The 27,668-nt window shown below is 43.3% G+C and overlaps 2 protein-coding genes across 3 annotated transcripts in view; one reads left to right on the forward strand and one right to left on the reverse strand.

Moving 5' to 3' along the window:
- Window positions 1–27,668, forward strand: part of GNPTAB (N-acetylglucosamine-1-phosphate transferase subunits alpha and beta) — a 124,195-nt gene that overhangs the window by 44,177 nt on the left and 52,350 nt on the right. The window lies entirely within an intron of this gene.
- Window positions 11,216–26,104, reverse strand: DRAM1 (DNA damage regulated autophagy modulator 1). Of its 2 annotated transcripts, XM_081929218.1 has the most exons (7): window positions 25,487–26,099; window positions 19,078–19,145; window positions 17,944–18,086; window positions 16,450–16,627; window positions 15,213–15,271; window positions 12,729–12,821; window positions 11,216–11,786 (listed from the first exon to the last, which is right to left on the reverse strand). In XM_081929218.1, exons 1-7 carry the CDS (start codon window positions 25,693–25,695, stop codon window positions 11,742–11,744), a joined length of 795 nt encoding a protein of 264 aa, XP_081785344.1. In that variant the 5' UTR covers window positions 25,696–26,099; the 3' UTR covers window positions 11,216–11,741. The 2 variants fall into 2 exon arrangements, with proteins under 2 accessions (XP_081785344.1, XP_081785343.1); XM_081929217.1 differs by lacking the exon at window positions 11,216–11,786 and having other exon boundaries at window positions 12,051–12,821; window positions 25,487–26,104.

Consider the following 27,668-nt stretch of genomic DNA (forward strand, 5'->3'; position numbering starts at 1 on the left):
ATTTTTTTATCAGCTTTGCTAGCTACTGAAGAAAAAGTATTTCCCAAAACTGCTGGAATGAAGGGGGATAGATTTATACGAAGATTTAAAAATAAAAATGTTAGGCATATTTTCCTCAAAATACCATGGATTGCTTTTAGAGCTAGATTGGAATATTTGTGTAAAGCTGCAATGTTTGGCCTCACAAAGACAGGATATATTTTATGCCCTTAATTGAAATTTATGGGAACTTTAACAGCTCATCCCAACTGGAACTGGCAACATTAGCCCCAATATGGGTCTGGAGATAGGTTACTATCTTTTTATGTGCAGTTTTATGGGAAATAGTTTACATTCAAGATGGGGGAATTAATATTTATTTTCCATATTTTGATCGCCTGCATGCAATCTTAAAATATGAATGAAATTGCCCATTGTTTCACAGTAATTGTAAGATGTACTGTTCGTGGGAAGGCTGGTGAGCAAAGCACTTTATTTATTTAGAGCAAGTGTGGGGGAAATTTGGCCCAATGGATGTTGCTGAACTACAACGCCCATCATCCCTGGCCATTGACCATGCTTGGTGGGCCTTGTAGTTTATCAACATCTAGTGGGCCAAAGGCTCCCCTCACTAAAAACATTAGGCATGAGAAAAGCCCACCAGAAATCTAATTCCTCAGCTGCCTCAGGACAAAGTCTCCAGAGCTTTGGGTAAGATCTGGACTGGAACACCTACAGAACATGATGCACCAGGCCCAGGATTTTTTTTCCTAGCTGGAACTCGTCAGGACTCAGTTCTGGCACCTCTCAGGTGGGTGCCATTGCCACTCTAAGAGAACGAGGGAGGAGGATATCTACATTTTTAAATATATATCCAAATTTCTCCCAGGTCTGAGGATGAATCAAGGTTTTGCCAAGGACCTACATTCTTTTGGAGCCTACCAGAACTTCAACCACAGAAGTGGCAGCAGGTAGCAAGTCAATGGGCAACTTCAAGGCCTTCGTTCTCCCTTCTTAGGGTTCTTTATTTTTAAACCTAGCTTGGACCAGACAGCCCTTCAGACAGAGGCTTGTCCTCTACTGTAAAGTAGGATACACAACCATCTATATATTGCCTGACTGCGTGCTCCTGGGCTACAGGCTTTAGGTTTACAGAGAACTCTTTCTTAGAATGGAAGGGCATCTAAGTCCCACCTTTGGAAGGAGCAAATTTTATTTAAAAGATGCACTATATTCAAAAGCTTGCATGCACCAATGTCAACAGACACTCGAGAGTTTTATAGGATTTGCTGCAACCACCACAGCAACAGCTGTTTATACCAAATTAAAACCATATTTGTCCCCTAGTGGTGCAGCAATAGAACTGCTAGTACATTTGCAAAGCTAAGGGTCCGGTATGGTTTCCAGTTGGCTGAGGGATCCTGTGTTGAGATTCTGCCATTGCAGGGGGTTGGACTAGATGACTTCTGAGGTCATTTCCGAACTCTACAATTCTATGTGTCTATGATTCTAGATTCATTACTAAAGACAGGAATGGGAATTCTACTCATAAGGAATCCATTAAATGGGATGAGCCTTTGAAGCTACAAGCTGTCTTTTCAGACTCTTCTCGTCTGCCAGCCACTGATTTTAGGAATGTTTTAGAAATACCTGCCAGTGCATAAATGGAACTCATTTTGGTACTGGGAACCAAAGTTACAATCTCACAAAAATACTAGAATGTATTGCATCTTCCAATTTATTAAGTAATAGCATCGACTTGTCTTAGTAATGATGGTGGGGATGATGATAGATGTGTTTTAAAAAGCAAAGTATCAGATTGGATGTAATAGCAGGGTTGCTCATTTTGATTTTAAAGACCAAGCTTGTTCTTTGAGCATTTTTAAACGTAACTCCCAACAATTTCTCACACCATAATTTGCCTTCCCATGACCTTGTTTTGGAATATACTCCATGCAGATGGTCAGTTTAACAGAAGGGATTCTCCAAATTCTGCCAATTCCCAGCTACATTTAAGTAGTCATGGAAGACTTCAGGGCATTTAGCCTCGGGGAAAAGAATTCTTCCTTTTTTCAGATCGATGTGGTAGGTACAAGACATTCTGATAGTTATATTTTGAAACAACTACGCCATGTGCTAGGCACAGATTGCTAGGCACAGGGTGAGAGCTAATAAGTTAGAGTTTTCTTGAGCATTTGGAGAAGCAAGAGCAGAGCCAGTGTGGTTAGAGTGTTGAACTATGGCCTGGGAGATGAGGGTTCGAATCCTCACTCAGCCATGAAGCTCACTGGGTGACCTTGGGCCAGTCACCATCTCTTAGCCTAACCTACTTCACAGGGTCATTGAGAGGATGAAAGGCCAAGGAGAGGAACCATGTACACCACCTGGAGTTCCTTAGAAAATAAAAGTGGTATATAAAGGTAACTAACTAACTAACTAACTAACTAAATAAGAGCAGTTCAACCACAGAAACAGTTGCCAGCAGGGTTTCTCCAAACGTGTAGTCCAAAAACAGCTGGAGACCCAAGTTTGGGAAACCCTGACCTAGAAGGTGAATATGGGCTGTTTCTTGCTGCAGGTCTTCAGACAGAGGCTGGACAGCCATCTGTTGGGTATGCTCTAGGTCTGGATTTCCTGCATTGGTGTACATCAGGTATGGGGAACCTTTGGTCCATGAGATGCTGCTGAACTATGAGCCCAGCAAGCACAGCCAATGGGCAGAGACAGTGGGAGTTGTGGTTCAGCAATATCTGGAAGGCCCAAAGTTCCCTACACTTTGACCACATGGAGTATAAGGTCCCCTCCAGTTTTATGATCCAGGGATCCAGCTTAACACCCCAAACTCATAAAAAATCAGCTTGCTGAAAACCGGAAAAATCAATTGTGTCTTTTGAAAGACTGGCAGCAATCCTTTTTTATAGAAAAAAGCATGGCACATTCTACAATTGTCATAAGCAATTTGATTTAGTCACAGTTAAACTAACCAATGATGTTAGATTTAGGCAGGAGCCCAGCTGTTTGCTAGCAGAGGGTCGGGTTTGAGAGTGCCCTGGAATGAAAAATACCTGCATGGCTTTAAATCTGTCACCAACACCAAGATTAAGACGACCGCAAAATGGAAGCAAGCACATTTGTTGACGGTCACGAAGAAAGATGGCTTTGGAGCAAGAGAGCTGAAACCACACGCTAATGCTCGCATGCTCTATTTGTTTGCTTTGCCAGGACAATCTCTGTGAGCTGAATATTATGTAACACAGTATGACGACAGTGGACAAAAGCAGAAAGCAAGACACACTGCCAACTATGTGCCCCAGAACCGAAGCAAAGAAATGTCAAAGAAAAGCTTGCCTATTCTCAAGAGAACTTGCACTTGTTTGTTAGAGACAGGCTTTTTACCTTATGTGTCCAGCTGCTTCACAAACCTACCCCCACTGGTCAGCACGGCTCTTTAAAACAATGTTAGCAAGAGAAATGTATTCTTGCAGATCAGAAAATTCAAATTCAGGTCAGAAACCCAAGCGAACCCATATCTCTCTTTGAATCAGTGGAGTCATTCTCAGGCCTGATGTACAAACACTTTGCCAATCCCTTTTTTTTTTTTTGCCTTCAGGGAAGGAGGAAGAAGCAACTCCCTCTCCCTGAACAACAACAACAACAACAAATCCCACAACAAATCTGAGGGCCACTCCAGAGGATTACACCTTGTCCTCCTTTCACCTCTTTCATGTTCTTGGCTTTTCAAAAGCCCCAAGAAGAGGTTTGCCAGAGTGCTGCCACAAGGGCCAAGTTTGGGCTTTTTAAATGCTTTTGCTTTATTGCATTTGCATTAGCAGGGGATTTTATTTGGCCCACGGTGAACAGTGTCCTGAACAAAGCAACAGACATTAGGAGTTCTATGTAAGGGATAGTGTAGCCAGGTGATAAGTGTGGCTGACTACATTCACCAGGGCTGTGGTTTTGGATCTTGGGGCCTAACTAAACACTGCACGCAAATGCATGTAACAAAATTCCCAACAGCCTTTTAAAGAGAGGGAAAGAACTAAGAGAAGCTGCCTAAAGAAGGGCCAGTTAGAGCACAGAGGTAGAGAAAGACGTGTGTGTGTGTGTGTGTGTGTGTGTGTGTGAGAGAGAGAGAGAGAGAGAGAGAGAGAGAGAGAGAGAGAGAGTCTGCATACACAATGTACAGTGGTACCTCAGGTTACATCGCTTCAGGTTACATACGCTTCAGGTTACAGACTCCCCTAACCCAGAAATATTACCTCAGGTTAAGAACTTTGCTTCAGCATGAGAACAGAAATCGTGCTCCGGCGGCATGGCGGCAGCAGAAGGCCCCATTAGCTAAAGTGGTGCTTCAGGTTAAGAACAGTTTCAGGTTAAGAACGGACCTCCGGAATGAATTAAGTACTTAACCCGAGGTACCGCTGTATATTTAAAGCACCCTCCTGAACCCTTCATTCCTCACAGAGCTACAATTCCCAGCACCCTTAAACCACAGGTCCCAACATTTATTGCCGAGGTGGTGGTGGTAAATGTGCTTTAAATGTGTGGTGTGTATACAATCAGAGGGTGCATGCTTAATCCTTCATCTCTCTGCCACAAACCATCTTCCCAAATGAGGAGGGAAAGTGCTATTGGGTGAGATTTACTGTAGAGCAGGGAAGTGTTAGGTGGGGAAAGGTTTAAGCACCCTGTCTTCCTCTCCTGCCGCTTCCCCCCCAATTTAGGCCACTTCTTCCCCAAGTGACTGTTTTCATTCAAGAAAGGGCACTGGGGGTTTCACTGCACACAATTACGTGTAATGTTTAGGTAGGTTGTCCCTCCGTGGGCATTTCTAATGAGATCTACAGGAGTGTTTTCCCCCTTCAAGGAAATAAATTGCCAAATGAGTCAGATGTCACTTTCCACCTGACAGGCATCTTCCAGCACAGGGCCTCATTAAGACAACATTACCAGGCAGGAACTTCAGTGCCACTGCTTTGGTTAGTGACACATGGAACACAGTACTAAATTATGTTGGGGGGTTGTCCTGCACCCCTGGCCTACTGGCAGCAAATCTGGGGGCCAATCCACACAAGCAAATTCCCAAGATCAGGAAATGTAGTTCACGGTCAATCCAGGTAGCCAAGTCTCAAGGCCAGCAGTCCAGATACAGTCCAGAGTCAAACCCGAAGCACAGCCCCATAGAGGTCCAGGAGCGTCCACGCCAAGGCCCATCAATATAGACAGTTGAGCAGACACAGCAGCTCAGCTCTGTTTTCCTTCCGTACTTTGCATGCTGATTGCCGTATCTGGGCTTTTTGAGGCATGTGGCCCTTAACTGTCCTGAGCCTACTCCAGCTGAGGAATCACACACCTCCTTCCAAAGCTATCAAGTCCCACCTGGCCAACAAGGGAACTGGGTTGTGGGCCCTGGCCTGCCCCAGCCCATTATTATAAAGGACCCCTGAATGGTGTGTGTGAATATGCGACTATGGGGTGTGGTGCTCATCTCGCTTCAGGCTGAGGGAGCCGGCATTTGTCCAAAGACAGCTTTCCGGGTCATGTGGCCAGCATGACTAAACCGCTTCTGGCGCAACGGAACACCATGACAGAAGCCAGATCGCACAGAAATGCTGATCACCTTCCCACCACAGCGGTACCTATTTATCTACTTGCACTGGGGTGCTTTCGAACTGCTAGGTTGACAGGAGCTGGGACAGAGCAATGGGAGCTCACTCCGTCGCGGGGATTCGAACCGCTGACCTTCCAATTGGCAAGCCCAAGAAGCTCAGTGGTTTAGACCACAGCGCCACCTGTGTCACACCCCCATTATTATACCCTGTCCTGAAGCAAGAAAACTAATTTTTCAGTCAGTACAGTTGGATGGAATGGAAGGAAGGCTGTTCCTTTCTGAGTCAATGCTCCCAGGATTAGCTGAGCAGACTCGGGCGGTGTATACATTCCATTTAATCTGCATTCAATGTGCTTATACCGCTGGCTTAGGAAGGGGTGAACACACCACATTAGCTACTATCCACATATATGCTGTCGTTTCTTGGGAAACGCTGGCTTTTGATGCATTTCCCCGCAAACCAGCATTGATCCAAATTGAGAAAAATAATGACCCAGCTCTGTTTTAAGCCAGTAATGCGGACACTGCCTTAGTTGCACAGGGCTATGTTCACGCAGCAACAGTAATAAGGAGCAAAGGCCAAACACGCAGCCAACTTTCCACACTGCAAAGTATCAAGCAAGCAAGCATTACGTATAGATACTGCTGGACTTTCTGTTCAAACAGGCGCATGCACACAATTCACAAAATTCCCCGCTTATTATCATATTAAAATCTTCATAACTTGCTCAATTTTAATGAAAGATTGTAGGCCATTTTTAAAGCCTGCTTTTTCCTTTCAGCCTTTCGCTTGACCCCCCGTGGCTGAAATCCTATATACACTTTTTGGGAATAAGCTCAACCTTACTCAGTGCAGTTTACTTCTGCATAGAGGTGTAAGATTTCAGTGTTAGTCTCATGCCCAGTTGAAACACACAGCCCAATCCCATGCAGGACCATTCGAAAATAGGCTCCATTGTGTTCAGTTGGGCATATACTCTTTAGGGTAAAAGCCAAAGACGCACACTGTATGTGTAATTGTATTTCATGCTCTGTGGATTTCATATGCAGCAGAATAGGAGGCGCTAGCACGGAGCATACCACTTCAGAGTGGAAGTAGGGGATGCTATTTTTAAATGTCCCCCCACCTCTCTATATATTTTAAAATCCTGCAAGTAAAAAACTAGCAGAAAGGTTCTAGTTCACATCCTGTGTGTCAATTTTCTTCTTGTGGTGAGCTTGGGGGGGGGGGGTTCCACACAAAGGAATATTCAAAACGCCATTTCCCCTAGCTTGGTCTGAAGTGGCACAGTCCATTCTACCAGGGCAAAACAACAACAACACCCCCTTGATCTGCTGCATACACAACCTCTGTGGCAAGAGAACAACCCAGTGGTGAACAGCTGGTTAAGCTTATTCTGTAGAATCAGCTGGTGCAGCTCCAACTGGGCTTACCAAAGCCCAATTTCCTGCCATGCAAAAATATCCTTCGAGAGCAATAGGAATCTAGTCAACAGTTTCCACATTATAAGTGCGCACACATGGCATAAAAGAGATGACTACTGCTTGGCTCAAGACAACTGCCCCATTCTTTTTTTGCCGAGGTGAACAATCCAAGGCAGGACTTTTGTTTCTGGCACTGGGGCTCCTCAGACACCGATTAGGTTCTGTCTCCATAAATAAAGAACATAAACCTCAGCAATTTTTCTCCCGACATTCTGGTTGAACAATTTTTCACTGTTGAAGGAATAATGATGCCATGGTGAAAAACAGTCAACATGGCTTATGTAAGGGGGAAGAAGTCATGCTTCAACCTATTGGAACTATCTGGAGGCTGTCAACAGGCATACAGATCCCAGTGGCCCATTGAACAAAGTGTCAATAGCTTTCTAAAATTATTCTTTAAGCTTCGTATTTAGTTTCTTACCCAAGGCCCCTGTGGTGATACAGTAGGATACCTGCCATTGAGTGGAACGTCAAAGCCTCTTTATGGTTTGGAAGCGAGAGGAAATAAAGGGCAGGAATAAATGCAGTGAAATGAACTGGGCACTCAAGGCTGAATACTAGGCACAAGTTATTTAAAACTGATAATCTAGAGCTCTGGTCTTCAGCAGGTGGGTTGAGAGAAGATGATGAAGAAGTGTTTGGATTTGATATCCTGCTTTATCACTACCCTAAGGAGTCTCAAAGCGGCTAACATTCTCCTTTCCCTTCCTCCTCCACAACAAACACTCTGGGAGGTGAGTGGGGCTGAGAGACTTCAGAGAAGTGTGACTAGCCCAAGGTCACCCAGCAGCTGCATGTGGAGGAGCGGAGACACGAACCTGGTTCACCAGATTACGAGTCTACTGCTCTTAACCACTACCCCACACTGGCTCTTGGAGCCGCTAGTGAGTCATGGAATGAACCGAGGTGGGGAGCAACAGAAGCTTTTCCACCATGCAAATATATGGTAAAATATTAAGAAATGGATCTCCAAATGCATGTGGGTCCGGGGGTCTAAAAAGGTTGAAGACTACCGATCTAGAGGCAGGGTAAATAGGTCAAGCTTGCACAAGGATATATTGTTTGCAAGTGATGCAGCCTTGACTCCAAGGAAGCTCTACAGACTCACCAACTTTTTTGCCCAAGCCTGCATGGAGTTCAGCCTGACGAAGACCAACATAGTGGGTCAGGACATCACCGGCACTCCACACATCAGCATTGAGGTGACAGACGTTTTCCCCTACCTGGGCTCCACTATAGCCAGCAACCTTTCCTTGGGCAAGTATATTGGTAATGCAGCTATGGCAATGGCTCACCTCTCCAAAAGGAGATGGTCCAAGATGAAGGAGTACCAGGCTTGCGTGCTGAGCACGCTGCTAAGTCGTGGGCAACTGACAACCGCCAGGAGCAAAGCCTCAATGCCTTCCATATGTACCGTGTCAGGAAGATTTGGGGCATCACATAGCAGGACAGAGTCTGAAACAAAGGTGTGCTCTCCCAAGTCTGCATTCTCAGCATGTTTGCACTTCTGTCTCAGTGATGTCTACACTGGCTTGAGCATGTGCAGTGATACCTCGGGTTAAGTACTTAATTCGTTCCGGAGGTCCGTTCTTAACCTGAAACTGTTCTTAACCTGAGGCACCACTTTAGCCAATGGGGCCTCCTGCTGCCGGAGCAAGATTTCTGTTCTCATCATGAAGCAAGGTTCTTAACCCGAGGTACTATTTCTGGGTTAGCGGAGTCAGTAACCTGAAGCGTATGTAACCTGAAGCGTATGTAACCCGAGGTACCACTGTACATGGAATGGAGCATGGCAGGATCCGCAAGGATGTGCTTTAAGGGGAGCTGGCTTCAGGCACCAGGCCCGTTGGCAGACCAACTCTGTGTTATAAAGATGTCTGCAAACATTACATGAAGGCTGGCAGCATTAACTATGCTGTGTGGAAATCCCCTGCAGACAGCCACAGTGCCTGGAGACAGCCAGGTCATATATCCACAGCGGTTTCTAGAGAAACTGGGAGGAGCACAGAGAGAAGAAATGCCACGGTGTATCTGGACACCTCCATCTGCCCCAGCTGCAACAAAACATGTCTCTCCCGTATCGGTCTCTACAGCCACAGCACTGTAACTCTCCACTGGTTTACTTTACCCCCAATGGCGCACTCTTCCCTCGTCTCTCGAGACAGACGAATGCCAACAACAGCAACAGCACAAGGAGGAAGGAATAAAAGATATGAGACCTCAGCAAAGTAATGAAAAGTACAGAGGCTCAAATAGTGCTAAAATTGAAACTTTATCAGTGACATAATCCTTATAAAATACTGACATCTCTCTGGACAGATGTTGTTTTCCTAGCAGAACCATGACAGAACTGAAGGTTGTATTTAGCTAAAGCACATTGGGCATTTCAATAGGGTTTTCTTTCATAGCACCATTTTGAAGGTTTGCTTTTCTTTGTGCTTTTAAGCTTGCACAGAACAACAAAATATTTCAGAGCAATAAAATCCATAGGAGATTGTAAAGAGTTCCATAAACTTCCCTCCACGAGCTGCTTAGTCAATGTGATTCCATATTGTTTGCTCAGGTAACTATGGCACAATTTATGTGACCCGTCAGCTGAACACCCCACTAGCCATGCCTGACAATTAAGAGTAAAATTATTGACAAGGCACTTGGCAGACTAGCTTGGTCACACATACACCATACACTCATACACCAACTATCAGGTAACTGATAGCTACGTCTGTTGTTAAATAAATATTGCCTGCAACACTAGAGAGATATTTTAGAGCAATGTGATAATAGTTTTATTTGAAAGCCATCTAAATTAATTTTGTGCTGGTTCAATAGGTCCTTTATGTTAATTATTATATTGGAAGTCACCTCGGGGTTTGATCCAAAAGTGGCCTATAACGAAAAATAGTATAAATACATTCTCATTAGCAGCTGCTTTTTTCTACAAGCATAGGAAAAAGCAATTAATTTGTCTTATGGTGACTATCTGATCAGACTTCAAGCTGCCCACACATTTATTTCTTCCCAGGGAAGTAGATAAATTATTATTTAAGGATTTAGGGGCAATACACACCACCAATATGGTCCTTTAGTGCCATCTACTGTGCAGTCAAGAAAGTATTACATATACATTATTATATTCATACAAAAAACCTTAGCAATCTGATTTGTACAAGCAGTCCCTTTTATTTTGTTCAGCATTTATGTTCACCCACACGTTTTTTGCACATCTGATTTTCACCACAGATATTAATTTTGTCATTCCTTTTCCAAAAGAACAGAGAAATGTTGGTGTGTTGTTGTTTTTTAAAAAGCAACAACAAAAAGATTCCCCTGTCAAGTAAAGAAAAGCCTATATGTGCATTTGGTGAATTTATAATGTTACGCTTATGGTGCATGTGCACACATCTCCTGGAAGTGTTTTTAGTATCACTAATGGAAAAGACAGACTTTGACCCCAGTCCAGAGCTAGTTAGCTTTTCTAACTCCTGCTGAGTTCAATGGGATGTTATTGCCAAGTAAATGTGTATAGCATAGATCAGTGGCGTAGCGTGGGTTGCCAGGGCCCGGGGCCACATGGAGTGGGGGAGGTAGGGAAATGGACAGAGTATGCATGCACATTCAACTGCCTAATAGCGTCACCCAGGAGATCACAGCTATAGATAAGAAGGGTCCTTCCATTGTCTGGAGAGGTCACTTCCTGGTTTGCATGGAGCTGTTTTCAACGGCATGCAACTCCTGGAGAACTGGCCAGCACTCAACGTAGCCCTTGGCCCAAAAAAGAATGTAGCCGCCCCTGTTTGATTTCAATAGGACATGTAGCCCAAAAGGCCAAGTTAGCCATGACTAACTGAAGGCCATGGCAGCCTGAGGACATGAGGAAGATGCCTCAGGCAGCAGATGTTGAGGGGCAGGCCGTGGTGGTGAGGCAAGGACAGAGTTGGCTGTGCCATAAAGGTTTTCCTGCACCCGCGAAACTAGCTTAGTGCCCTAAGGTGCAACAGAGGCAGCTAGTGCTGAAGTAATAATCAATGGTTAGTTTCTGTAGCCAGAACATCTTATTCTTTTATCTGAAGCAGCGAGAAGCCTTGAGCAAGCCTTGCTGAAGCCCCTTTATGTTCAAAAAGGACCTGAACCACAACAACCTCTCTTTAGATCAGGGCCAGTTTATTTCCTAATACATAAAAGCAGACATTACTATCCACAATGAATACTAGGCATTTTAAAACACAATCTTAAGCACAGTCAGTTGAAAGAAAGCCCCACCAAGTTCACCAATGGGACCGAGTTCACCAGACTGCAGCCTGAGTTTTACTTTGAGGCCATCGTGACTTCCAACAAATAGAAAGAAGTTGTCGAGGAGGGACGTCTCTTCCTCTCCTTTTCCCCCAGAAGTTAACGTTTTTCAGACATTCCCATTTTTAAAAATGAAACTGGAAAGAAGTATTTAAAAATACAAAAAGGATTTAGAACACAGGTTAAAAGGGGACACCAGGCACATGGGGATATTAGTAAAAGTAAAAATAGTCTCTCCCTTGACTATGATTAGGCAAACTTGCAGCGTTGATCCACCAGGTTTGCGTCACACCAGATTTTACCGTTCTGGAGTCTCCCCAACAGTTTCTTTAATGCCCTCGACCCCAGCTTCTATGATTCAAACTATAAAAAGTGGTCATAGGTTTCCATGTAGCTCTGTTGATATCCGTATTGTAACTCCCTGGAACAAAAAGAGAATGAGAATAACCCGTCACTACGAAGTACTGGCTGCACGTGTGTTACGCGGTAGACAGGCATGCAGGCAGAAAAGTGACAAAATATTTGGCATTAGTAGAAAAAGGTTTGCTTCATCTAGTATTTGAAGAGAGCTGGGGCCCCAATCTTAAATATAATTTAAATTCAAGCAAAGCTAATAAAATTGACCTCATCCCAAAACAACCCAAAGTCATGTATATGTGTATCTATGGTGAACAGATTTTGTTAAAAAAATGCACCTGTCTACTGCCAGAATTGGCAACTAAAGGCTGGGTACGGGCAGTACTTTTTCAGAAACTCGAATGTGTCTGAAACTGCAGTACTTTTTTCCAGTTCAGAATTAATGGCCAAAATTATCCCCACTGCCGCTGTTTGTGCCTAAGGGTACCATATGCTGAAACCACCACTTTCAGGGACAAATAGGGGCCATGCAGAAATGATAAGAGGGCCTTTTGGTTCAGACGGTGGAATTCCCTTCTACTAGAGCTATGTGCATCCCCCTTGTTGACATCTTTTAGTCACTGAAAACACAGCTGCTCTGTTCGAAATAGGAGGGTTAACAAGGTTATTGTGCTGTTTGTTTTGCGACAATGTATTCTGCTGATGATCATTATCGTGAATTTATTGCTCTGTTCTATTTTGCATTTTATCGTTAATAACCTTTGTTGAAGGGCATCTACAAACAACAACAAGAGCAGCTACAGCAGGTGGATTTTTGGCAGCATACTGGCATGGGCCCTTGATCCAGACTTAGTGTGTATTCTGGAGCATGCGCCCCCATGGCTGCTTTTTCTTAAGGACAAAAATGGCGTTTAAAGCAATATGCTTATGGCAATGTACAGTTTGGCCCTCAGACTCTGAAGCCCTTTTGTGCTGAACATGAAACCTTTTGTTCTGCCATACCCACCTGAAAATCTCCGATGAAAGTTAAGAAGAAGAAAACAAAACTGAAGGCTACTACCCATTCGCAGATTGCACTCACAAAATGAAACACGTAATCCTAATGGAAAGGAGAAATAAAAAGTAATTCTAAACACTAAACATGGCAAACAGAAGGCAAGTCAGACAGGCAGATACCAATTAATGTATACACCAGGAACACAAAGGAGATGCCTATTTTTATTTTGGAGACATACATTTCGTGTTTATTTTTTAAAAAAATGTTAAACTCCTTAGAACAATTACACTGGAGACACTGAGGTTGTTAATCCTTCCAAAATTTTGAATAATTTTATTACAATTTTCTTTCTCTTTCTTTGATGGGTATTGCTTTTAAGACTTTTTTTTGAAAGAAAAGCTGTTTAAAAATAGTAATAATCTAGATTTTCAAGATAGCCTATTGGTCACTTGTTCAGTATTTTGCCATTTTAAGATTTTGAAGTTTTATGATGTTTTTTAATCATTTTACTGCATTCCGCCTTGATATTTTTTTGACCTGGCTGTTTACAAATATTCAAATAAATAAAGCCTCTCATGCCTCAGGATACAAACATATTGTTAAAAAGAATCATTAGGGATTATTTTCACCCATTTACACTCTGTAGCAAGATTGTGTAGCAAGGTACATTCTCCCCCACCCCCCTTTATTTTATTTTTATTTTATGAGATTCATAAGGCACGTGCTCCCTCTTGTGGTATATCATACCCACAAAAATACTTGCAGAAATTCGGAATTTCCAGTGAGGTTAGTCTGTTGCTGCAGCAAAAACAGAGTGCCTTGTTGCTCCTTAAAGACTAACAAATGTATTAAGGCAGAAGTTTTAATGGACTAAAGCCTGTTTCTTTAGATGCATGAAGACAGTGAGGTAGGCAGACAAATGAATCATCAGATCCGCTCCAGTCAAGACTGTTCCCCAAACTGCAACCAATTTTCTTTTATTTTTTTCTTTTGGTATTTTAAAATTGTAAACCTCCCCTCTGGGTGCCTCAGCAAAAAGGCTGCCTATAAATGCAGCAAATAAGTGTTATCCTCAGCAGGCAAGTGCATATATATGGGTGCATAAGCAGAAATTTGTAGGCAAGCACCATCACAATTAAATAAATGATGCTGGCATCTGTCTGCCTTGGGAGACAGTGTAGGATTGAAGCTTTGGGTGTGAGGTCAAGCTGTTGGAAGGTTGTAGTGCCCACTGTGGCTGTAGAGACCAAAGCAAGAGACACATTTGCAGCTGAAGGCATCTGAATTTAGTGCACATCTCCTAAATTTAGTACGTATCCGCCTAAAGGTAGGATAGGGCTGATTATGCAAACTCCTTCATTTATACCACTTCAAACCCCGTGCAAAGCCTCCAAAACCCGAATGTGTAGCTTCTCACCCCCTGATTCCTACGCAGATGTTGTCACTGAACCATTTCATTCCCAAACTGAAATAGGGCTGCAGCAGCTATAGGAAACATTAAACCTTAAATGAACACTATGTTGTACCAGGAAGGTGGAGCGTCTCCACCCCCATCGTTCAGCCCAGACACTGAGGTCCAGCTCCAAGGGCCTTCGGGTGGTTCCCTCACTGCGAGAAGTGAGGTTACAGGGAACCAGGCAGAGGGCCTTCTCGGTGGTGACCCCATGTGGAATGCTCTCCCACCAGATGTCAAGGAAATAAGCAACAATCTGACTTTTGGAAGACATCTGTAGGCAGCCCTGTTTGGGGAAGTTTTAAATGTTTGATGTTTTATTCTGTTTCAATATTTTGTTGGGAGCCACCCAGAGTGGCTGGGGAAACCCAGCCAGATGGCCAGGGTGTAAATAATTTATTATTATTATTATTATTATTATTATTATTATTATTATTATTATTTGCTTCGCTCATTCTGACCCCAAGTGTAAGGAGCCTATTTGCAGCAAGGCTAGGAGCATTACTGCTTCCCCAAACACAAAGGCGAAAAGCCTGCTTTTTGCTTGCTGCACTTGATGATCCAAAAAGAGATTCTGACAGCTCTGGCCACCCAGTGGGATGAGTGAATAAAATGGGGCAGAGGTAAGTAACAGTGTGTTCCCTGCAATGCCCTTTTTTGGGGGGGGGATATGTGTCTCCCCCTCTGTATCCTGATGTTGGCACACCTATGCATTCTCGGTGCTAACTTAGAAAGAAAGCTCATCTTGTTCTCAATTTACCTATCACCAACGTTAAACATGCTTAGATGTTAAAAGGTATGTACATTCTTTTGCATTATATTAAATATCACGAAACAATATGGCAGCTTTTATAACTATGGCTATCTATGTAAATGCAAAATGGTTCTTAGCCTTGCACAACTTAGCTTAGTCTGTGCAGCTTCTGACTTACCAAAGTTAAGTCCTTTGTTGTCTACTTTTGCCTGTCTTAGTTTGAAAGTATTGAACAACCAAACAAAGTGGAAAAACGATTATATATTTTTACTTAGTACGAATTTACCTTTTCACCTGGATTCCACTCAATCTTTGTTATGGAAACTAGTGAAGCACACGCAATCACTGGAGGAGAGGGTGTTAAAGGGAAACAACCGATTTAAAATGTAATGCTATTTTTGGCTTGTAATGCAGCAATACGTAATTATTCACACAGAGGAATGGAACAGTCAGTGGGAGCCAGCACACAAACATACACAAACTTCCACAGACAATTGCAAGAAGTATGACACATGTCTCATTTTAGAATTTATACAGTCACAAATATTTGGAGCATGGTCATGTAACAAAGTTCACCAAACAGGAAAGCAGATGAAGTTAGCATCCGGTTTAGATTTTAAATGCCTAAATGTCCTCCCCCCTCTGGTCACATACTTTTTATTTCAATGATAGGACCTTTGATTGATTGATTAATTTAAAAAAAAAAATGTTTAACAGTTCTCCAAAATGATATGAACTGTAGGTTGGCAAATCATAGTCACTTCAGGAACTTTTATTACCATCAAATCTCAGAGTAGCCACACACGCAATTCTGTCCTCAGAACTGTTTTGGAATAAGGACTTATCCACACTTCCTCTTCCCTGGGGAAAACTTGCTCTTTACTGCTGAATCAGAGCAAACGTCAGCTGGATTTCCCACAGATTGCTACTGGTTCTGATTTATTGCTAAAGAGTTTCCAAGGGAAAGCAGCAGGGCAAAGGCAAAACCGCTTGCAATCTATGGCCTGATGACCTTGGTGATTCTCAGTAGTCTTGTTATTTTACTCTCATGGTTGGTACCTCTGATCTCTACTTGCTGTGACTGCATAATTTCATCCATCCCTGAATAATAACCAACACGAGCAAACAGCCCTTGATCATCCAGGGATTCTTTTCCTTGGTTTTATCGTCAACCATGCTTTTGAGTGCAACCAAGCTTGCACAAACCCTTAGGTTATATAACCGAATCACGAGAAGGAAATAAATTCAAAGGGCCAATACCTCAGAACCAATGATCACATAAACAAGACCCTAACTCCAACTCTCAACGTTACTTAAATTTTATGGCTGTAATCGTCAAATCATCCCATTCTTAGTAGTCTGCTAAGCCTCAATAATAAAAGATCTAGAGAACAGCAGAATGAACATGTTACTTTCAGCAAAGGCATTTCAAATAACTGAATGCAATAGGAATGGGTTTTTGTTGTTGTTAAGGTAGATTATTCATGCTTTAAACAGGCAGAGTGACATACTGAAAAGGATACTGGGAATGATAGCTACCCAAGTCATTACACAGAAGAACAGCCTTGTGTGACACGCACACGAACTGCTCCATTGTGGATGCGACTTGTAAGAGATTACAGTCTGAAGCACAATGTACAGAGCGCCAGACACAAAAGCTAAAAGAGCACCTCCATCGTGGACAGCAGGAACTGCTAGCTCCTGAAAAGACAATTGGAAAAGCATTATCTACTATTGCAATTTCAATTTCGCTAATAAACACAAAAAGGAGACTGATACTGCAGCAAATACGCAGAGGGTAAACATAAGAAGACAGACTGGATTTGTCAATATTTCCGCAGATGAGACTGAAAAGAAACCATGAAACTTTGATGCACTGTGCATCCCTGTTCTCAGAATTTTCCATATGGTTCCAGGACAGTCAATACTGCACAGAAGAACTGTGATGCCTTATGGTTTACACATGTTATTCTTTGTTCTCTTCCTTTTTGTTATACTTGCACTTCTTATTTTTCAACCGATCAATTAAAGGACAGGGGAGAACCACCACATAGAAAAGCAATGTGACCTTGTTTTCAGTCATGCTCATTTTATGCAACCAATAATTATTTTCTGCAGAATATCCACAGTTCTGTGATCAAGATCCTGGCTTCAGAATCGAAGGGTGAGATTTTGGGTCTTGTTATTTGCTAGTTGACCTTGAACAACCTGCTTAACCTTGCTTGACTTTGGCATCTGCACATGAAGTTAATTACCTCATTCACTCTTCTCATATCTTATGCTACAAATTCTTGCAAAACCTAAGGGGAACAGCTTCTAAATATATAAAAGGAAATGTCACAATGTGAAGGGTTAAGGACAATTTGACTTGTCCACTTGCTAATTCCGCACAGCAGTGCATTAATAACCATGGGAAAGCATGAAACTAGCAACACAATCCACAGATTTAAACAAAACAATCAAGCAGTGGAATTTTGTCTTTGTTTAGCAGCTAGCTACTCTGAACAGGTATCTGGACACAGCAATGGGCTGGAGGAGGGCTCAAGCCATCAACATGTGTGTTAACTGGCTGCCAGGTATATAATAAATTGTTTCTAAAATGCCTTCTCTCATTTATTTCCATACCATCATTTGATGCCATTAGATCTTCCAAAGGAACATTGTTGGGAGAACCACATTTTTTGTGGTTGTTGACTATCTGTAATAGTGACAGACACCTGGAATTATCTGTCCTGCACTCCTTCAATGGCCACCACGTGCCTGACATTCACTAACCAAGAAACAGTCTTTAGGAGGACTTTGACCTCTGGATGAGAGAGTCATTGCATTGCTCCATGCAGTGTTAGTTCCAATTCTTGGTTGCTGATTTGCCCAGAAGTTTTGTTTTTGTTTTTTTAAGGACTAGCTTTAGAATGTGATATATATATATGGTATTCTTAACTACTTGTAGGCCAAATGAAGGAGAAGCAAAATATCAATTGAGGAAAGACAGAAAGATAAATTTTATTTGGGCCTACCTGAAAGCTTGCAACAATGCCCATTCCAACACAACCTATCCATCCAACAAACAGTGATAGTAAATTGAAACAGGGGGAAATGAAACGTGTCACTTCATTTTGCTCCTTGACAATTAGGTATCTTGCATACATCGTAACTGCACCTTTTTTTGGAAAAAAGACAAAAATGTAAGTTATTAAGAAATTGGGACTAAAAGAAAGCCATTCAACCCACTTTGATCTGATCCCAACAACACAAGGGAAGTAAGATTTTCCATCCTATTCAGATAATTTATATGCTATAAAGCTCTTCTGCGCAACACAGTTAGCAAAAGGTGGAGGCCTCAAATAATGCTTTTCATTTCAGCTCCCAACATTCTGTCCCATTCTGGAACAACCAAGAGCAGAACCTTGGGCGGGGAGCACAGATGACGGGCAGAAGTTATGCAGATTTGATGGTCAAATGATTGGGACAACCTGGGCTAGCAGCTAAGCTTGCTCCTCGACCCCAGGAATGCACCCCTTTAATTTCTTCCATGTGCAAAAACAGTTGCTAACCCACCCTGTGGGAAAATGTAATATACCAATTTATTAAAAGATGTATATTCCATTATTTCCAAAGAAAACCATGGTGACTAACAAAAAGATCAAAACAAATCACAATGCAGAATGAAACAATACAGCTACTTAAAAAACCTAAACAAATTACTAGAACTCAAATGTCCAAAGTCTGACTCGTGCAGGATCCATGCAATTCACAGTTCTAATGACTTTCGCAAAACGGTACTTCAGAGAGGGATAGTGCTTGGTCTTAACCTTTCTCCATCCCCTCTCCAACATAGGCATTTCTTGGAAATTTGTCACAGAAAGCCTACTTCCCTTCCTAGTGTCTCTGAATGCCAGAATTCAGAAACTACCCTGCATTAAAATTTATAAAGCTAACATTGATGATAAAATTCACTTTACGACTACTGACTTCTAGCGGCCAATGCCACATAAATCCAGAGCAGAGAGAATATGCTGCATTTTTGGTGGTTTTTCCTATCTGAAAATATGTGCCCATTTTACAGGTAATCATTTTTACCCAGTCAAGTCTTAGAAATGAGACAGACTAGAAATTTTAAATCAAAAAAGTAATAACACACACATACATACCTAGGAATGCTGAAATGTTAATCATAAATCCGAAAATACCACTTTCTGGAGGTTTTGCTCCTGTGTCACTAAAAAAACAAAAACATGCAATTGTAATATACAATGAAAACATTTAAATCTAGCTGAAATAATAATGACAGTCACTTTTGCTGCATTTTTACAGGGAAGGTTTATTAAATACCATGTAATATCCATACTCCTTTAGAAGAAAAAAGAAAAACAGCTTTGCTAATCAAGTCAGAGAAACATTAACCAACATTACACTGAAGTCAATGAAACATGTCTAAAAATAAGTAAGTGAGTAACACCTTGAACATAACCACATTTATTTAGAAGAAAGTCCCACTGATTTACCACTAGATCTGTATGCTCAGGTTTGCAAACTTGCAGCCTGATTCTATACACATATATTTTGGAAGCAAGTTCAATTTTGTTCCATGAAAAGCTGTTCTGGTGCACATTATTAAAGCAGAATACTCCCAGTATCTCTGAGGTGCATTTGTATTAATAAGCAAGTCCCTTTTTATTTACCGTATTTTTCGCCCTATAGGACACACTTTTTCCCCTCCAAAAATGAAGGGGAAATCTGTGTGCGTCCTATGGGGTGAATGCAGGCTTTTCGTTGAAACTTGGAGAGCGAGAGGAGTCGGTGCGCACCGACCCCTCTTGCTCTCCAGGCTTCAGGAAGCTATCAGCAAACCTGGGGAGCCCGCGGGAATTCCCGCAGGGCTCCCTAGGCTGCGGATAGCAGCCTGCTGCCCGGAGCGCGGGGTGCGCTGAAGCAGAGTGCCCCGCGCTTCGGGCAGATATCCTTTTCTCCTCTAAAAACTACGGTAGGTGCGTTTTTAAAAGCTCGGGCTTCCCCTGCCCCAGCCCCACGGCTGAGGGGGGGGGGAATAATTTTTTTCTTTATTTCCCCCCCCCCAAAAAAAACTACGTGCGTCCTATGGGCCGGTGTGTCCTACAGGGTGAAAAATACGGTATTTGAATTTCTACAGGCAGTGAGTACTGACTCATTTCCCCTTTGTTTCAAAATCTGTTCTTGCCAGTGTAGATCCTTTAAAAAAAAAAAAAAACAATCTAGAGATAGGAATATAGCCATTCAAATGAGTGGGCTGCTGATATACTATTATCACCAGTGTTATGTACTGAAGATGTTCACCCACAACTTAACAATCAGCATAGCTAACAGCCCAACAGACTGATAATTCCATCAGTGCTGAGACACTTATCAACTGTGAATGGTGTAAGACTGTGTGAAAGAGGAATGACTGTCTTCCACTCCTCCAAACACATAATTGGTGGTGGTGTCCAAACTGACAGTGCCTGAACTCCCAGTCGTGCTGGGACTTCAGTTACATTTCCTGATTCATTATTGGAAATTCCATATTTGGTCCATAGTCCTTGAGGCAAATATCTGAACCTGGAAAACAAGCATGCTGCATCCTTATGAATGTGTGATTTTAAATTTAGCAAGAGATATGCAAGTGGGAATCAGCCTGAATGTGTGTGCTGGTCTTACTGCACAATCTTTCTATAGCATTCTGCAGTTTACTTTATCTGATTGATTGCTAAGCAAGCCAACTTCAAACAAAGTTGGTTTGTTTAACTCACTGAAACTAGGATTCCTGGTTTGTAGGCAGTGCTAAGCATGGGATAAACTTTGCAGATATGAACTCCCTGTCGGTGGCAACCATCAGCTAGGTTCCCCATACAGTACTTTATTTATTCATCTTTTAGAAACACCCTTACTTTTATTTTAATCTGCAGGATTTTAAAAAAAAGTGTTAAGAGCCACAAATTAATTATAAATAAGCTCTAAGTAACTTGGTAGACAGCAGAAAACTCATGTCCCAAGTGACTCACTTGGGACAAATCTGAAGTACTTCTTCAATTAGAGACTGGCCTATACTACCTAAATAGTAAACTGAACTGCGATCACTTCAAAGTCTTTGAAGAGCATTAGGCAAGATGAGAATGGAATTTGCACGTGACCAATGTGCAATTTGAATTTCTTCTTGGAACACTTAATGGTTTAAGAGCATCACAAGTAATTAAAATTGCATTGAATGGCATTCATTCTTATTTAAACCTTTAAAAATTGGTTTTATGCATGAATTACAGTTTGAAAGATTGTTATGAAATAACATCTATAATGTGACGGCATTTTAACTATGCTGTGAGTTGTGCCTAAATGACAAAACAGTGAGGAAGAAGAAACATAAACATTTAACTTAGAAAACTGCATCCAGGTGACCAGTAATAAGACACTCTGGTTCTATTATTTTAGGCCCGTGGTTTTCAACCAGTGTGCTGTGGCACCCTGGGGTGGCTTGAATGATGGTCAGGGGTGTCGCGGGCAACACTGGCCTCTGTCCCTCTTTCCTTCTCTCCCTCCTCAGATGCCCTCTCGTGTCTCTGCCCCTCAAAGGCTTGCACAGCTGTTCTCTGCAGCAGCCCTGGCTACAAGCTCCCCAGGCGAATGGTCTTCTAGGGCCGGGAAGGGGTTCTTCCCAGGACACTATGGGGCAGTGTGAGGAGGCACCTCTCTTTGGGGCAGAGGGCTCAGCCCAGAGACCAGGGGAGGACTCCCAAGGAGAGGGGAGAGGAGAGGAGGCTGAGGGAATACACCACAATGGAGGGTGTTCAAAAAAGGGTGAGAGGCTGCTAGCTCTGCAGGCAAGAGGTGACATAACTGGGCTCCTGTGCCCGACAGGGGTGCCACAGAAAGAATGTAGTTGGTCAAGGGATCTGTGGACTCAAAAAGGTTGAAAACCTCTGCCATAAACCCACATTTATATGGTTTTCTGTACAGACAAGAAAACACTTGCATATCTTATCCATTTCTGTTGGGATGAGTTCTTGAGTCATACTTGTGATCACATGTTACAACTTTGTGATGGTTTGCAGTTGTTGCATGCCACCCCAATCTGCAAGCAGTGTGAGGCTCCAGGGGTTTATCCAGGGGTTTGTAATCCTCCATTAGATTTTAACGCCTGCTGGATCCAGGAATTAGAAGGGACTTGAGAATACAGCCTAACGCCAATTTAAAAAAGCACAGATAATTGTGGATTTCCAGTAAAATGGATTTCCATAACTTTTAATCTTTCTGTTACAGTGCTTCAATAAGCACACATTAGCTATAAAATGGCTTTAAACCATATCAGGAATGCTTTCCCTCCTTTTTACAGATATCTAAAAAGCAATATAACAAAAGTTCTGGTCAGAAGTCAGTTTCCACTGCGTTAAGGGGAAAAACAGCCAAACAAAAATAGCTGTTCCAAAAAGCTTAACTTTGAGGCAGGTTTTTTTGGGGGGTTTTTAAAGGCTTGAAATTAAGGTTAAACAAAGGTAAAGCACTACAAAGAAAAGTTATGGCCAGCTTTGCTTTTTTTCATTTATTTGTCTCAGATTGTAGGGTCATGATGAGCCAACACATTGATCATTCAGTTCATGCAGCACCCAGAAGCTGCACTTTCCATTCTACCCTCATCTTTTAAAGTTTTAAGATCAACTCAATGCATGTGTCTTCTACTCTCTCAGGCCTAGCATGAGAGACAGAGCAGAACAAGTAAGGATATATATATATATTGCGCTTTCATGTGCTTACATACTGATTGGTTCAGCATTATTATCAGCCATAAAGACAACTAACTAGGGCCGGGCCACGAAAGATACTCCCGGGTTTTCAGAACCAGCACGGTCATGAGAAAAAAAGAAAGTGTGTACAATTTTATTGAAAAATTATAGGGGGGAAATCGGCAATAACCTTAGATTTTAAAATATGCGTCCTGGAATTACAGTAGTCATGTTGCCAAGGGGCCATACCACAGAAACCAAAAACTTTCTACTAAATATAAATTGCACAGAGAAAACCCCGTATCTGCATATGATTCCATGTCCAACACTCACTCTCTCTCTCTCTCTCTCTCTCTCTCTCTCTCTCTCTCTCTCTCTGTGTGTGTGTGTGTGTGTTGTGTGTGTGTGTCATCTCACTAGATGCTGTTAAGTAGTACAGTAACCAGTGATGCCCAGGGAAACTATCCAAGTTTCTTTCTTCCACTGGAGACCAACTTTACAGCAGGGTCAGTTTCCTTAGCAGCAGAATGGCAACCGCTGTGCCATAGGAATACAAAACATTTCCCTTAAGCTTAAGTTGTTTGAATACACCCTCTTAGAATCATAGAATTGTAGTGTTGGAAGAGGACCCCCTCCTCCGAGGGTCATCTAACAATAAGCAAGGTTGCTATTTTCCTTGACAAAAGGTCTGTGGCTTTCATAGCTGCAAGCCAGGAAGAAAGTCAAGTGCTTGCTGCGCTGGTAATAGAGAAAAGACTGGGAAAGCTTTGATTTTGTGTTTCTGCAAATCTTGCAAATCTTGCAGCTGCCATGCACAGAAGCCTACATGGATGGGATAATTTCACAAAGTCAAGTGCTGTTTTCCCCACCACAAGTTCAAGTCCCAACAAATTCGGTGGGACTTAGGTTGCAATCCTGACCCACTTACCTAGAAGTAAGTCCGACTACTTCTGAGTAAATATTGTTAGGATTACACCGCTACCTCTACCTCAAGCTGCAATGCACTATCCTAAGTATACTTTGTACCTGATTACCCGTACTTGGGAGTAAGCCCCGCTAAAATCAGTGGGATTTATTTTTGAGGAAAGATACATAGGATCAGTTAAACACATGAGCTACAACAATATGCACATTTACTCAGTAGGTCTTAGGCCTTGAGTAAACTGTTACTGTCCTGTCACAACTTATGGGTTCCTCGAGGCAACCTGTTTATTGAGCGTTCAGCCTGATTTGCTTGCACAAGGTTTAAGTTACCGGTAAGTCTTGAGCATTCATTCGGTTTTGTCCGTGGGATTGTTATATGACAATCAGCATTCCATTAAAGTTGCAATCCTAAACCCACTTTCTGGAGACTATAAATCCCATGGAACTCAGTGCAGCTTACATACCAGTAAGCTCCCTTAATCAAATTGGTGAGTGCTTTAAAGCACATCCTTAAACTTTGGAACTGAAGACCGCACAGGCCAGGCCTACACATGCAGCAGAATGTGCAACAGGCATAGGCAAACTTGGCCCTCCAGATGTTTTGTGACTACAACTCCCATCATCCCTAGCTAACAGGACCAGTGGTCAGGGAGGATGGGAGTTGTAGTCCCAAAACGTCTGGAGGGCCGAGTTTGCCTATGCCTGTTTGAGACTGTCGTAAGGAGACAACACTTTTGAATGCTTCACTATGTTTAAAGATCAAACGAAAACCTCCAAGTCAAGAATTAGCACATAAAGTACAAATACTTTAACCCAGCCATTTCCCCATACCACACCGCTTGTCTGCTTGCCAGTATGATCCCTCTTGTATGAAGTGGTACAGTCCACTCCAATCATCTCAGAACATTACCACCAGACTCCCTTTCCCTCTGGGCCAGTTTATAGATCCAGCAAACTGAAATAGAATCATAGAATTGTAGAGTTGGGACCTCAAGGGTCATCTAGTCCGACCCCCTGCAACCCAGGAATCTCAACTAGAGCATCCATGACAGATGACCATCCAATCTCTGCTTAGAAACCTCCACTGAAGTTGAGTCAACCATCTTCTGAGAGGGTCCATTCCACTCTCTGACAGCTCTTGCCATCAAAAATTCCTCCTAATGTTTAGTCGGAATCTCTGCTCTTGTAACTGGAAGCCATTGGTTGTCATCGTCCCCAATAGCCTGGGTCACTTAAAACAGCATGTGGACAGTTGCATGTCAAAACACTCCCTGCATGAACTAAAACTCCCTGCTTACAGAAAGTGAGAATGTCAGGGAGAAGCACCTGCCTTCTCTTTAAGGTCAAGCTAGCTTTCTATATGCAAGGAGTTGCCCTGACTCTCCATACAGGCAGGTTAAACCACAGAGCCTAGGACTTGCCAATCAGAAGGTCGGCGGTTCGAATCCCCGCGACGGGGTGAGCTCCCGTTGCTTGGTCCCTGCTCCTGCCAACCTAGCAGTTCGAAAGCACATCAAAGTGCAAGTAGATAAATAGGTAGGTACCACTCCAGTGGGAAGGTAAACAGCGTTTCCATGCGCTGCTCTTGTTCGCCAGAAGCGGCTTAGTCATGCTGGCCACATGACCCGGAAGCTGTACGCCGGCTCCCTAGGCCAATAAAGCGAGATGAGCTCCACAACCCCAGAGTCGGTCATGACTGGACCTAATGGTCAGGGGTCCCTTTACCTTTACCCTCCAGGGGTCAAGAAAACCTCGTCCACTTGATCTGGCATGCCTGTGATCGGATGCACTGGCTTCCCGCTGCACGTGTGTACCCAGCAACCCCTCTACAGGGGGGTGCCACTCTTTCCAATGGTTCTCCGACAGAGGGCGCCCTCCTCCTGCTCCCCCCAGCAGGGGCTCTTACCTGATGTACGGGAAGAGCGGCTCCACGTGGCCTTCGAGGACAGCGATCACGTAGGAGATGATGAAGGAGGCCGAAGACCAGACGACCAGCAGCGTCGGAACGAAGGCCGCTCCTTGCGTGCAGCAGGGCATCCTGTGCTGCTGCTGCTGCTGCCACCGCCAGCGGCGCCCCCTAGGGATCAGCGGCTGCCTCTCCCCGCCGCCAGGCATGGAGGCAAAGAGAGGCCGCGCCGGCTCGCGGAAGCGGAGAGCAGCCTGGCAGGCGAGTGAAGTCACAAAGCGCCTGAAGTCACAAAACTTTTAATTGGGAGGCCAGAGGCGCCGCGCGCGCGCGCGCACACACACACACACACACGCCTTTTCTCCCTCCTCGCGCGAGCTTCGTGGAAGAGAACTAGGACACGCGCAGACACGACCAGTCTCTCGCTTTCTTCTGCAGCCGCCTCCTCCGAGTTGCTTCTATTCGCAGCTCAGTCCGACGCCCTTTTGGAAAGAGAGAGAAAAGGAGAGGCCACCGAGGTCTCTCTCGCTTCCTCCCACACACCTGCAGAAAGTTATCTCGCGCAGAGAGCAGGAAGTCTCTCTCTCTCTCTCTCTCTCTCTCTCTCTCTCTCTCTCTCTCTCTCTCTCTCTCTCTCTCTCTCTCTCTCTCTCTCTCTCTCTCTGTCTTCAGAGAGCGCAAGTCCAACTTCTAAGAAACTGAAGGGAGCCGAATTCCCCTCACAATCCCAATGCTGTCCTTTTCCAGGAAAAAGCGAATTCCGCTCTCATTCATCACAGTTCCGTTCTCCAACCCCCACAGAATCCTCCTCCTCCTCCTCCTCCTCCCAGCCCCATCCATAAAAACTTCCTCACACCAAAAGTTTTTGGTTTTGGTTTTTAAACTGGAGAAGCTATTCAGATGAACTCGGTTTCCCGCCTTGCACAAGTCCGGGTCGTGGTTTGCCCGGGCAGCGAGAGACGATTGCTGAAGTTCATAGGCGCACAAAGTTCTGAGCGGGCATCCTTGCGCAACACAACGCGGCGAAAAGGCTTCCTCGCGCAGCCATAAAAGCGGAACTTTTCGGAGCTCGACAACCTCAGCAAACCGGAGGGAGGAATTCCCTCCGCCCCCCCCCCCCCCATTGCTGAGATGTTTCTGGGATATTGTGCAATTCAATTCTTTTTTTAAAAAAAAAGCACGCGCTTTCCTGCCTCTCGAGTTCATCACCCGGGGATGAGCCTGAGGAAAAAAAAACATCCTGCAACCTTTCACCAGGGAAGCAAGCGGGCCTTTCACTTTCGTTTCTATTCTTCAGTTAGCTTCTTCTTTTTGGCTCTCTTTTACGAAAAGAGGGTGAGGGAGAGAATTCCCATTTAGCTAACACATGAGAGAGGCTCTAAATCATGAGTCACAATCATGCGAGAAAGCAATGAGGATGGTTGAGAAAGCCCCACTATTTCTCAACACCCTTCCACCTGGCCTAATGAATGGTTATCTTCTTTTTAAATTAAATTTGTCAGCAAGCATTGACATAAGAGTAAAAATACAGCTAGTGGCCACCAAATAAAACATTTTACACAACGGTACAAAATATTGCATTGCATCTGTCAGAGTTTACAAAAAATATTCATTTTTGGTAGTGAAAGTCATTGCATAGATGTTAAGATAGCCCACTCCAACTCCCATCAGCCCTGGCCAGGCTAGAAGAGGGTAAAAGGAATCCCACAACTTCAGGAGGATCATAAATCCCACATATTTGTGTATTTAGATTCTCCAAGACAAGAGTCCCTATTTTCCAGGTCCCTATCCACAGGTTCACAATCTTAAAAATGTACTTTAAAATTGTGCAGCTGCATTAAAAATTGGGGAGTCCGTCAGGGACCACATATACTCAGTACAAAGTTATGATTTATATAGGAACAAAATTAGAAGGAAAAGCAGAAAGATTATATTGATTAGACAGAAGGTTAGATCAGGCATAGGCAAACTCTGGCTCTCCAGATGTTTGGGACTACAATTCCCATCATCCCTAACCACTGGTCCTGTTAGCTAGGGATGATGGGAATTGTAGTCCCAAACATCTGGAGGGCCGGAGTTTGCCTATGCCTGGATTAGATTGATGTACTCCCTGATGCTCTTTGCCTTTTATACATCACGGCAGTCTGTTTGTTTACATGTCTAACTCATTAAAGTAACATGA

The sequence above is a fragment of the Podarcis melisellensis genome (assembly GCF_964234715.1).
Source record: "Podarcis melisellensis genome assembly, chromosome: 10".
In the NCBI taxonomy this organism is placed as follows: Eukaryota; Metazoa; Chordata; class Lepidosauria; order Squamata; family Lacertidae; genus Podarcis; species Podarcis melisellensis.